The sequence below is a fragment of the Sinohyriopsis cumingii genome, chromosome 11, assembly GCF_028554795.1.
Source record: "Sinohyriopsis cumingii isolate HCF-2022 chromosome 11, ASM2855479v2, whole genome shotgun sequence".
In the NCBI taxonomy this organism is placed as follows: domain Eukaryota; kingdom Metazoa; phylum Mollusca; class Bivalvia; order Unionida; family Unionidae; genus Sinohyriopsis; species Sinohyriopsis cumingii.
Genome location: NC_142971.1, coordinates 29,136,304 through 29,149,945, shown reverse-complemented (window position 1 = coordinate 29,149,945; position 13,642 = coordinate 29,136,304). Strand labels below are relative to the sequence as shown.

General features: G+C 34.4%; 2 protein-coding genes across 2 annotated transcripts in view; both read left to right on the top strand.

Moving 5' to 3' along the window:
* LOC149787829 (RNA polymerase-associated protein CTR9 homolog) overlaps nucleotides 1–13,642 on the top strand; it is a 197,953-nt gene that overhangs the window by 122,678 nt on the left and 61,633 nt on the right. The window contains exon 16 of the mRNA XM_089974051.1: nucleotides 11,941–12,089. Coding sequence (XP_089830177.1) covers nucleotides 11,941–12,089 — 149 coding nt within the window. The remainder of the gene's footprint in view (nucleotides 1–11,940; nucleotides 12,090–13,642) is intronic.
* Nucleotides 2,474–3,898, top strand: LOC149787830 (uncharacterized). The gene has a single exon (XM_089975674.1). It carries the CDS (start codon nucleotides 2,484–2,486, stop codon nucleotides 3,810–3,812), a length of 1,329 nt encoding a protein of 442 aa, XP_089831800.1. The 5' UTR covers nucleotides 2,474–2,483; the 3' UTR covers nucleotides 3,813–3,898.

Genomic DNA, 13,642 nt, shown 5'->3' with positions numbered 1-13,642 from the left:
CACTATACTGATGTTCACAGGGGCCCTGAGCGGCCGAGTGGTCTAAAGCGCTGTCCGTTACGGATCACTGCCATCTCACCTCTGTCTGCGTGGGTTCGAGTCCAAGGCTCGGCTAGCGTGGGTACGTGTGAAAGCCTGCCAGTAGGTTCTCGTGGGTCGGTGGTTCTTCCCTGGGTTTTTCAGGGTTCTTCCTCCACCATTAATACTGGCCGCCATGTATAGCCTATCGTGTGCTGAAAAATGGCGTTAAACACTACAACAACAACAACTGATGTTCACAGAGTTGTATCATCCATTTTATTGGTCAGATGTGGCATAGTGCCTACTTTTGTTGGTTGAATCGAATAACAGTCATACTGTCCTCAGTTAGATGCAGTATGGCTGTTACTGTCTTGTTTGAATGCAAGATCTAAGTTGTGTTTCTTGCATTCAACCAAGATGGTACAGATATGATTTCCATAACTAAAAGCATCCTACTGACCTAGATATCTTTGCCAAGTGCTCTTACATTTGACTATGAGGCAGATGTCAGCAAGATGAGCTTGTCCCTCTTGTTAATGAATATTTTTGAAGTAAAACAAAGTTATAATTATATAACAACCCACTGGGATACCTGAATTCATCACTATTGTGATCCAGACTCTGTATTCCAGTAGCAGCTCTTTAGATCCATTCAGACTCTGCATTCTGGTGGCCAATTGGATCCATTTTCAGATTCACCAGACTTTGAGTAGTTCAGTCTCCGCATTCTGGTGGCCCTTTGGATCCATTCACAAAATTTAACATATGTGGAGTGGTCTGAACTCATCATTCCAGTAGCCCTTTGGATCCATTCACAAGATTTATCAGACTTGGAGCAGTCCAGACCCTTTGGATCCAGTCACAAAAGTTAACATACATGGAGTAGTCCAGACCCTTTGGATACAGTTACAAAATTTAACATAAATGGATAGTCTAGACCCTTTTGATCCAGTCACAAAATTTAACATGCATGGAGTAGTCCAGACTCCGTATTCTAGTAGCCCATTGGATCCATTCACAAAATTTATCAGACTTGGAGATTTTTTTATATCAGTCGTGGTACTTTGTGACATTGAATTACTGAATTGTGATGAGTTTTAATTGTTCCACAACACTGTTAAACTAAAAAAAATTTAATACAACACTTAAGAAAAAAAAGACCTTTTAGAATCTCTAATAGCTATATCTGTAGAAAATAGACCAATGAAGATACAACTTACAAGAGTGTTCAATTAATGTTTTTTAACAAAATTGTCAACAAGTGAACATTTGAAAGATTGTAACTTTTGATAGGTCTGAATAACTTAAACCCAAACTTTTTCAGCACCTTATCCAAATTGTCAGTCACATGTTACACTTTCAAGTATCCAAGTTTTGATTAGTTTCCCAGAAACCTGGTTTAAAATATTGAATATTATGGCAGTAATTATAATTGATAAAAACATATTCAGACTGTCAGTCAAATGTTACACTTAAAAGTATCAAAGTTTTAAGAAGCTTTGCTAACAAAATTTTATTTCAGATTCAGTATTATGTCAATAATAAAAAAGAGAAAAATAACAAATTCAAATCCACAAATTAAATTTATTGAGTGTTGACATTCAACACAAACTTTGGACATATTTAAAATGTACAAAAGGCTTATATCATTCACCTTTAAATGATAGCTGACAGGATATAAAAAGATAGTAGCTGTATGCCTATAACAAGGCCTTATCTAGAAATCAAAAGTGTGTTTACCTTGTTAAACTTATAAATGGTTGTATGTTTGACTTTGATTTGAGATATGATAAATCTAATAGTTTTTTTTATTTCATTCAGGCAGTGGATCCTAGGGTTAGATGGTTCTTCTCAGTTCACCTTATTTGCTTATCAGTTGATATTATTAAGTAATTATCAGTAAAGGGATTAATTAATCAAGACTGCAGGGCTCACCTGTGCTCATTCAGGTGTATCCATTTTACATATCCAGGTAGGAATAGGGGTACTCTTTGATAGAACTTCAAAGATTACCTGTTACAATGGGTTCAAAGGATTAACTATTGGTCCCTAATAACCCAATTATGTGGTCTTTGAGGAGGTGGTTTACCAGTGTCTTTGAAGTGGGCTCTTGCACAATTTGATTATTTGATTAAACTTGAGTTTTTTTTTTAGTTCAGTCTTTGACTTCTGATTGGTCAGCTCTACTTCATTTTGAAACTACCTTCATAGATCATGTTTAGTATTTTAATGAGTTGCATTTCAGAAGTCTTCAGAGTTTGGTCTCATTATAAATTGTGAGCACTCATTTTCATTGTAAAGAATAGCCTGAGATTTGTGGTTTTGCTGTTTATTGTCTTTGGTCTTTGAGTATTTTTTTAGAAAGCTACCAGTATCTTTAAGGATTATTCTTTTAATTTGTTCTTAGAGGACTTTGGTAATGAGTAGCAATGTTTGAGGCTTCACTGGAAGAGTGTAAAGTTATGGATGTTCAAGTTCAGTGCCAGCTGACCATGTCATCATGTGAGAGAACTAGAATGCACTTTGCACATCAGGACGCTTCCAATGTGCCAGCATCAGCAACAGATGCTAATGCTTTTTCATTTTCGTGCCAGGAGAGCTCAGAAAGGGAGGTAACTATCACAAACTCTGGGAGGAAAATCATGGATCGACATAGATATGGCTATGGCAGTTTATACAACAGTTGTCAGCTATCTTTACCACCTACTACAGAGATGGCAACAAATTTTGGAGGTACATTAGATAGAAATATTCCTCAAAGTGATGTGATTCAGAGAGACTGTATGATGAACCATAACTATCCAATCAATGCCAGAACTTGCATGTCCTTGCCTATTTATTCATCTCCCAGGATGGCACCAGATTCTGTATCAAACAGCAACACTAATAGTTCCACAGTTATTCGACCCATTCCACAATTAGGAACAAGGAATTTAGTTCATTTTAACTCTGTTGGTGTGGATCATGAGAAAAAATCACCTCCCCCTTACAACTACAGCTTCAATGATTCAGGGTATGGCAGCCCAGTTTTATTGCCTTTCACTTGTCCTCAGGGAGAATTTCAGGGATATGACAATTCCAGTCACAAGTTCTCAGAATGTTCTGATAGAGCAAATTATTTAATGAATCAAAATTCTTACAGCGGGAATGAAGCATCATTGTTTAGTTCACCATCATATGCAGGACTCCCTTCTGAGTTGCAGAGAGCATTACAGCAGGATTGTTCACAGACAAAAGTGCCCAGTACCTTACTCTGTAAAGATGGTTACCATGAAGAAATGGATGTAGCTGTGAAAGAGAGAGAACTGTTCCAGCAATTTAGAAGGCTTGAAGCATATGGATGTAGCAGTGTGAAGGAATTACAAGAATTTTACCAATCCCAAGCATCCATTATTGATGTGGAAAGACATAATATACTTCATCAAATGGCTTACGATAAATTCAGCACGGATTGTATTAATGGCTACTACAATAGTCAGCTTCTGCAAGTTATTAATAGGATTGCAAGGAGTCTTTTTTTGATGGAAAGTGACTTAAAATCAAAGCCGACAAGTGGAGATTGTGTCAGTCAGATGAAAAAAGGACGTCTGCTGCCCAAGAGTGCAGTAAAGATGCTGGAAACTTGGTATTGTGAGAACTTAAGCAATCCCTATCCTTCACGTGAAACAACGTTGCAGTTGGCAAGTAAAGGTGGACTCACTGTTGAGCAGATTCGCAAATGGTTTGCAAATAAGAGGAATCGTTCAAGGAGTATGAAGTTGCAGAAGGAGAACAAGGAAGTTGGGGATTAATGTGTTTTAAATGTTTTATGTGTGATTAAATGCAGTGTGACTTGTCAGTCAGGTGATGATGACCTTGATAGTACAGATGCTTGTTGTAAATTAAATTCATTTTTTCCTGCTCATTATACATTTTTATATGTGAGTAGACTAATTATCTTTTCATTCTCATATAATGAACTGTGAACAATTGGATAACTAAGGATAGAACTTTTCATTTGTAACAGTTTGTTTGAACTAAGTTCTTTTTCACTTTTGGAAGTTAGTTTGAGAGATTCTCGTTTTAGAATGAATAGTGTTTCTATGGATATAGTATTGCTTGACTGTGCTGTTAAATAAATACCCACTCAAACTTATTAAAATGAATGCCTTTCATCCAGTCAATCATATTACTATTGGACAAGCTGCTATCAGTTGTAGCTACCAGGATCTCAGACTTTAGTTTTTGAGAATTTTCAAACCAAATCTAATACATTTTGATTAATTCTGTGTACATAAAATAAGTTGTTCATTTTAAAATTACATTGCACTGAAAACTATTTATATTATAGAAGATTTTTGTAGATTGATGGAAAGCATCACATCATTATTTATACTTAATTAATATAAATGTATCCACACATTCTGAATACTAGATGTTTTTCACATTGGTTTCATTCTTCATCTAGGAATTTATTTGTTCAAGTATTAGTATCAAATATATATGTAAATATTGATATATGCTGTTATCTTTTTTATTTATTCATTAATAGATTTTTCAGAGTTTCTTTTAGAAATTTGCATGCATTATTTTCTCTCCTTCAATACTTAATGTTATTACAGTTTAGTACTACACAATTTACTACACATTCATTTGGTTTTGAGGGTCTCAATTTTTGTGTTTGCCCCCCTCCCATGTACAGTACATCTTCATTACAATGCAGTCCATGGGAGCTATAGAGTATACTATCTAATAGATAGATCACCTTACAATAAAGTATTTGATATTTAGAACCATTTAATTAAATGGGATCCATAATCATGCTCACCTTATAACATAAAGTGTTACAATGAAGGGTCTTATAGTGAGAAAATTTAGTATTATCAGTAATTAAATTATTTTATTGGGAAAAAGATCCAGTTGTTTCCACAGAAGAAAGTTATACCACAGAATGAAAGACAATTCGTACATGTACCCCATAATGAACTGGCCTTTAGATAATCAGCAAATTAGATTATTCTGAGACTGCTTTAATTATATAATTACTATGATAATATTGTAAATTCAAAATTGCGAGAGAAAAGGGTATATTCTAAGATGTGACCTTTGTAGTTATTTATAAAAAAAATCATGTAAAATAATTGACTGAAAGTACAGAAATGGAATATTTTAAAGTATTGCCATTGTTTTGTTTTTTTTCCCCATAAAAATAACTCCTATTTTCAGAAAATTGCCACAATTTTTACAAAGCAAGCCTCCATGTTCAGTTCTGGTATAGACTCTGGTGAGAAATAATGAAATTAGAAGGCCAGAAAAATGTTAACTAAAGAAATCATGCAAAAAAGAGTAACGCAGATATAATTTTTTGTGATCATTAATTTAATTTTGGCAATTTTTTTTAAAGATTGAAGTCAATAAACTTGCATTATTTGAAATAGACAGAAATTTATGTAGTCATTACTGAATTAAGTATATCTAAGTAATTAGCATGTTTGAAGATTTTATCAATTCCAAAAAATGCAAAAAAATTTTGCTTAAAATTTTATTTAAGTAAATAATTGCTGCCTAAGAGATATGTTATACTTTATTGCCGTTAGCATGCATTTTGATAAATGTTCTACATGGTATTTTCATAATAGTGTTACTAAATTTACAGCATTTTCAACATGCTTTCCTGCTAGAGTTTGAACAATTTTATATAGAAACAAAGCCATTAGAGAATTTAGTTTCTATATAGTCAATCTCCATTAAATATTCCAGAAAGTTTTTTTTCTCTGGATGATACAGTTCATTAACTATAGAAGTACTTGAAGTTAAGCCATGGCTGAAATGTTTGCAGCTTCTGTTGTATTGTGTTCAGATAGATCTGTAACTGAAAACATTTTACTCCTACAGTTATATTATTGATCATTCATTAATTTCAGATGCAAAGATAAAAAATTTAATGCCTAGTGTGATTGATTAACCTGTTCTTTTTTCTCTAATTCTCTAAATGTGTTTATCCATCTATCTGTATATCTACTGACTCCATTTGGTTCATATTTGTGTGTTGATCGATCAGTCTATCAATCTATCTCTGCATATCTATCTAAATCCATTTTATTTTCAGTTTAACTCTCTAAACCCATAATTTAATTTTCATTTTGGCCATAAATGAGGGTAGGAAGCACATTTAAAGGGTTACTTCTGAATGCATCCAAAAGCATCTGATTCTGAGAGATTTTCGTTAGCCAGATGCCTATGTATATAAAGATATTTTCAATTATGCATATGAAGAAGGGTAAATATTGGACCTTTTGTGTATTGGACCCATGATTTCATGTCCTGGCCACTTTTTACACTGAATCTCGAACTTATACTTTTTTTTGCAAAGGTTCACCTGTGTGCAGTTGGACCAGTCTGCTTTAGATGTAAGGCCAAAGAGCTAAAATCCAGACACAAACTCTAGTTCCCAAACCAGTAATGTTTGGCCTAAAAAAAAATTTGGTTCTCAGAAATTAGGTTTTACTCTGCTGTATTTGGTAATGTGAATAGAAAGTCTACATTAAATGGTACTTACAGCTGACTTGCTTGGCACTCTGCATTAAAAGGTTAGGGTTAGGACTGGTCTGCCTGCTGTTAGGATAATGTGACTGGCTGTAATATGATGCCACATGTCTGTGGCATGATGTCCCAGTACTAGACATTACTATTAACTGCTGAGTGGCCGAGTGGTCTAAAGCGCTCTTCGTTACGGATCACTGCCACCTCTGTCTGCGGCGGTTCGAGTCTAAGATTCAGCCAATGTGGGTATGTGAGAAAGCTTGCCAGTAGCTTCTCGAGGGTCGGTGGTTCTTTCCGGGGTTTTCACGGGTTCTTCCTCCACCATTAATACTGGCCGCCATGTATAGCCTATCGTGTGCTGAAAAATGGCGTTAAACCCCACAACAACTACTTTTGGAAAAAACTATTAACTGCCACACTGCAGACATCATAGCGATATGACTCAAACTGTTATAGCTACATTAACAATCCCAAAACAAACACTCATTTGGTATCCATGTAGAACTACATTTGTCTATTTTTCTGTAATGCCACCCATTTTGGTGTGTTTTAAATGATATTGACAGTACAGAGCTCAGAAGTAGGGTACAACTTCTTGACACGTAAACATGATATTCGGAGTTAGTCAGTTAATATTCTGTTTCAGATTTGTTTGCAATACATGCATTACACTGTACAGATAGTGGTTCAGGACTATCTTTAAAATGATTTCACATCTCTGCTTGTAGAATATGATAGAATTGCAGCCACAAACTTGATCTAAGTGGGCCTTAATATCAGTCAAAATGTGTGCTAGGAGCCCTTAGAATGTACAGTATGCACCTTGTGCAGTTGCAGAATTATTCTCTTTGACAACATTTTTAAATCACTGTCACTTACCTATACTATGTCACTCACATGTCTGCAAGTGTCCCAAGTCTTGCATTTACAGCTGCAAATTATTTTATAATATTTTATTTGGTCCTTTAATAAGCATCAAATTTATTGATAGGTTCAGAGAAACAAATAATTCATAGCAAAATATTCAGAACCTTTAAGATATCCCTTTGACATCATTAGAAAGTACAGATCAGTGGTTTATTGTACAATACATCCTTACACATACATAGATCAGTGGTTTATTGTACAATACATCCTTACACATACATAGATCAGTGGTTTATTGTACAATACATCCTTACACATACATAGATCAGTGGTTTATTGTACAATACATCCTTACACATACATAGATCAGTGGTTTATTGTACAATACATCCTTACACACACATAGATCAGTGGTTTATTGTATAAATACATCCTTACACATACATAGATCAGTGGTTTATTGTACAATACATCCTTACACATACATAGATCAGTGGTTTATTGTATAAATACATCTTTACACATACATAGATCAGTGGTTTATTGTACAATACATCCTTACACATACATAGATCAGTGGTTTATTGTACAAATACATCCTTACACATACATAGATCAGTGGTTTATTGTGCAATACATCCTTACACAGTACAGCTTTATTTTATCCAATATCTAATTACACTGTACAGATCAGTGATTTACTGTACATCATTAAACAAAACAGATTAGTGTATTATACAGTACATCATTACGAAGCACAGATTTAGAATACATCATTATGCAGTACAGATATGCAATACATCATTATACAGTACAGATATGCAATACATCATTATGCAGTACAGATATGCAATACATCATTATGCAGTACAGATATGCAATACATCATTATACAGTACAGATATGCAATACATCATTATGCAGTACAGATATGCAATACATCATTATACAGTACAGATATGCAATACATCATTATGCAGTACAGATATGCAATACATCATTATACAGTACAGATATGCAATACATCATTATACAGTACAGATATGCAATACATCATTATACAATACAGATATGCAATACATCATTATGCAGTACAGATATGTAATACATCATTATGCAGTACAGATATGCAATACATTATGCAGTACATATCAGTGATTTATTATAAAGTACATCCTTACACAGTACATATATACTGTACTTGTACAGTACAGATCAGTTGTTTATTCCACATCATACAATATGTACATATCAACAGTCAATTATACAATACTTTATTATATTGTACACCGCTCCGGTGGCCTAGTGGTTAGAGTGTCCACCTCGGATGCGGGAGGTCGTGGGTTTGAACCCCGGCTGAGTCATACCAAAGCACTCAGCATAAAGAGGTTAGTGTTAGGACTGGTCAGCCTGGTGTCAGGATAATGTGACTGGGTGGGACATCGTGTCACATGTCTGCAGCATGATGCCCCAGTGCTAGATATCACTATAAACTATTACACTGCAGACATCATAGTGATATGACTGAAAAATTGTTAAAGCTACGTTAAAAATCCAAATCAGACACACACTCCTTACACTGTACAGATCAGTTGTTTATTATACAGCACATCCTTACATAGTATGTGTATTTTATTGATATATATATATATATATATATATATATATATATATATATATATATATATATATATATATATATATATTACACAATACAGATCAGTGGTTTATTGACCAGTACACAGTGGAGGTTTATTAGACAAAAATAATGCATGTCCTATTGCCCTGTTTATGTTTCAAGTTCTTATCCTCTTGCCATATGTGTTAAATTCATTGTATGATTTTAAAAAAATATGTTAGGGACTTTTTTCTTGCATCTTTTTACAAATAACCTAGATCAAAATGAACTTATTTACAGCGAAGTCCTAAAATAACTGTTAGTAAGTAATGTGCAAGCCTGGACCAGCTTCTGTCTAATGTTTGGTTACCAGTTTGAATGAATTTCTTGTACATGTTTAACCTATTAAATAATCCATAATGGTTTATGAGGCTTCATTATGACTGAAGTCAACTATCTCTGTCATAAGGTCTTTTAAAAAAATCATTTTACTTTAATTTGAAGACAGTTCTATTCATACAAAGTGATGCATTCGTCTTTGAAACAATGTTTTGGTTTTGTGTAGTAAACTTTAGGTATTTGCACTGAGTTCATTTCCTGATTATATTGTTGTATGTATAGTAATCAAACTTGATGGGTGTATTCATCATGGAAGCTGCCATTCATCAAGAGGTTATAGTGACCTGCTTTTAACACTTAGGCAGTTTTGTTGGGTGTTTGGAATATGCCTTGGCAGAGTTTGTGAGACATATTCTGTGGAATCTTTATTTTCTCTAACAAGCTTTTATCAGTTGATATGTATTGTGCCTTATTGGCAAAAGTTCAACAGTTATCACTTTAGCACCAGTGTACATGCTTATCTTTCCATCTGTATTCACCATACATCCATCCACATCCTAAATCAACACATGCTCATCTTTCCATCTGTACACACCATCCATCCACACCCTAAATCAACACATGCTCATCTTTCAATCTGTACACACCATACATCCATCCACACCCTTAATCAACATCAAGAATTTTTACTTGTCTTTATAAAAGGTGTGCTGGACAAAACTTGTTATCCTGAAGTTTCTTGGGGATGAAGTGAGAATCTTTTTTTTTTTAATAAGCAAGTGCAATTGAAGTGGGATTATTACTTTAGAGTACACTACACCTAGTGATATGAACTTTACAAATGACCTGCACTTAAATGTCAGCTATTTTATGAGTCCCCTTTTTGTTACATAAAGTTTTTAGACAAGTTGAATTCAGAGCTTGAACTCAAATATCACCCCACTGTATTCATTATGGAAAATTTTACGCACTGTCCCAGTGTCTTCGAGAGTTCTGAACTGTTTGACACATCTTCAAAGCTTTTATATCAGTTTTTGTTGGTATTGAATAATGGGTGGGACGTTTCCATCATATATACCCAAATTTTGTGGCAAGATTTATTTAAGAAATTAAAGACTGTACTCAGAACTTCTTTAATGGAAGGTACATCATTAGAGTGAATTTAGTCCAAATGATTAATTTAAGCAAAGGCAAATTTTCTAAATTGTGTGAGCAGTTGTTGGTCACTATTTCACTTTTACATTATCATCAATGTAAACGATAGTTTATTGCAATGGAGATATATGGTAAAGAAGCGTGCTGGAAGGTTTCTTCACAAAGGGTGTTATTTAGTTCATCTGTTTTGAAATGAAAAGTGTCGCAACATTGATAGTAATTGAAACCAATCTTAATCCTTTTCTACCAAAGAAATTACACCTGCAAATATTTTGAAATCTATTCAGACGATTTTGGAAGCCCCACTGATAAAGTGATCTTATAGTGACAAAACAAGGCTGCTGTTACCTTACAGGAGTCTATTGTATTGTATAAATTTCTGTGCATTTTGAAACAGTTTTGTTGAATACAGATACCCCCATTTGCCAGTACAAGTTTTGTGGAACATTCTTATCCCATTTAGTTACAATTTACCTATTAACTGTGCATTAGTGTTTCAAGCACCATACAAATAAAATATTTTCTTCTAAAAAATGTGTGCAGTATTTGAATAGCACTGTTGAGTATATACTGAAAATACAATAATTTGTGTAGACCACATTAGTGGGAAGCAATACACATTTCGCTTTTCCTCTAGCAGTGGCAAAAGAGTTGAGATTTTTTGTTCAAGTTTTCATTTGCATATGCTGTATATGCTAAAGCCTGTGATGGAGTATCATCATAGTTGGTAGGAATCATTGTAAAACCAAGACAGTTCATTAATAATGTGATACATGCACAGGTCTTTTTGACCAAGGGTTCAGGTTCACCAATATTAACAAAAACTATGATAGATTTTGGTTTGAGTTTTTTTAAATATGCTTATTTTTTTCAAAATCCCCCAGATAGATTTTGTTCATACTTAGAATAAATCATTATGAAGCATAGGCAGGTTTTTTCTGTGACATGTTTATTCACCCCATTGACCATGGGATTAATGTGACTTATAAAAATTTGCATTGATGTTGTTTGTTTTTTGCTTTTATTTCCAAAATTGCTTAATGGATTTCATATTTGGGATGATACAATGTGAAACAATTGCAATTCATCCGTTGGATTCAGAGTCACAGTAATCAAATTTGAAGTTGGGTCTTCTGTTCAGGATTTTTCATTTGCTTATGAATACAGTATCATAAGAACCAATCAAAACCATTAAAATTTCCAAGATTTCTTTATGAGACTATAAAAGAAACTAAGCAGTTTCAGTGACTGATCATTACCATGTTCCATGTCCTTCATTTCCTTTCAGGAGTACGGGGCAGAGTCTGCATATTTTAAGACATGTTTATTCAAGATACAGTATAAATAGAAGAAAACTTTGATATTCTCAGCATCAGTGAACACAAATTTTAAAACCAGTGTATCTCCTTTATTTCCAGGCTGTGTATTGGCACACAAGGGCTGTATCAATGAAGCTCGAGACGTATTTGCCCAGGTCCGTGAGGCAACTGCTGATTTCTGTGATGTTTGGCTCAACATTGCCCACATTTATGTGGAACAGAAGCAGTATGTGGCTGCAGTACAGATGGTAAGAAGACATGAAATCATAAATGTATCTCTGTGTCATGTAGTACATTTCGGGCCATATTTTCAAGGTTGGTTTCATCGGTCAACATTCTCTTTAGGGGCCTACATTGGGATGCCAGATGCTTGTATGAACATTGTCTCGTAGACTTTCATTTGCCAGTGCATGTTTTTGTCTCATTTAGAAAAGGTGTACTCTTAATTATTCATCATCCTGACTTTCTTTTGTTTCTGCAATATAATTTCACCATTTTTGTTTTTTTTAGTTTCAACCAAATTTGTCTTGTGGCATCAGATTCATGAAAACTTCAGTGAATTTAATTTCCAGCATGCTGTGACATTATTTACAGAAGTTTTTGTTCCTAATTCCCTATCCTCCTGACTTTCATTTCCACATCAGAACTTAACTAACTTTGTTGGATTTCAACCAATTTTAACATGCAATTTCATATTGATACTCCCTTGGATGAATTTATTTTTGTGCCTTTCATATTGATACTCCCTCAGATTAATTTATTTTTGTGCCTTTCATATTGATACTGCCTCGGATTAATTTATTTTTGTGCCTTTCATATTATCATTTAGAAGAGTTATGGCTTCTGATTGCCTGTCCTCTCCTCTTTTTGGACTTTGACTAGCATGACTTTGCTATGGAATTTACATTGATCTTGATTTTCAAGTTATAGTGCTCTTTTTTGCTAATTAGATGTTAAATGAGTTGAATTTCATGCATTCCAAGTCATCATTATGAAGAGTTATGACCCCTGAATGCCCATCTCTTCCAAACTTAGATTTTCCCACAGAAGCTCATTCGTTTAAGAACCAGTAGAGCAGAGTGGATAGACTGGGGCCTTTTCCAGTGCACCCATTGCTGCATCTTTTTACTTAATATTTCTGTAAACTAAAGAGATGGGGACAAAACTCTGTACATTTATATGTCAATACTAACAGCTATATGAAATACAGCATCTTGAAAATCGAGATCACTGTAAACTCCATGGCTAAAGCATGCTTACAGTTCTAAGGTCCATTCATCATTTTTGGCCTCATTCAATTAAATGTGACATTAGCATTCACATTAGACAAATATTCCACTTTAACACCATTTGGTCATTATCATGTATCCTCAGCACTTCCACACCTTTGGGGCATTAACACCATCATGTGTCCTTAAGAATTCTACACCATTCAGTCATTAACACCATCATGTGTCCTTAAGAATTCTACACCATTCAGTCATTAACACCATCATGTATACTTGGAACTTCCACACCTTTTGGGCTTTGACGCTCTCATGTATCCTCAGCACGTCCACACCTTTGGGGCATTAACACCATCATGTGTCCTTAAGAATTCTACACCATTCAGTCATTAACACCATCATGTATACTTGGAACTTCCACACCTTTTGGGCTTTGACACTCTCATGTATCCTCAGCACGTCCACACCTTTGGGGCATTAACACCATCATGTGTCCTTAAGAATTCTACACCATTCAGTCATTAACACCATCATGTATACTTGGAACTTCCACACCTTTTGGGCTTTGACGCTCT

Excerpts from the sequence above, each read along its gene's own strand:
- LOC149787830 (XM_089975674.1), top strand. The coding sequence starts at position 2,484 with ATGGATGTTCAAGTTCAGTGCCAGCTGACCATGTCATCATGTGAGAGA.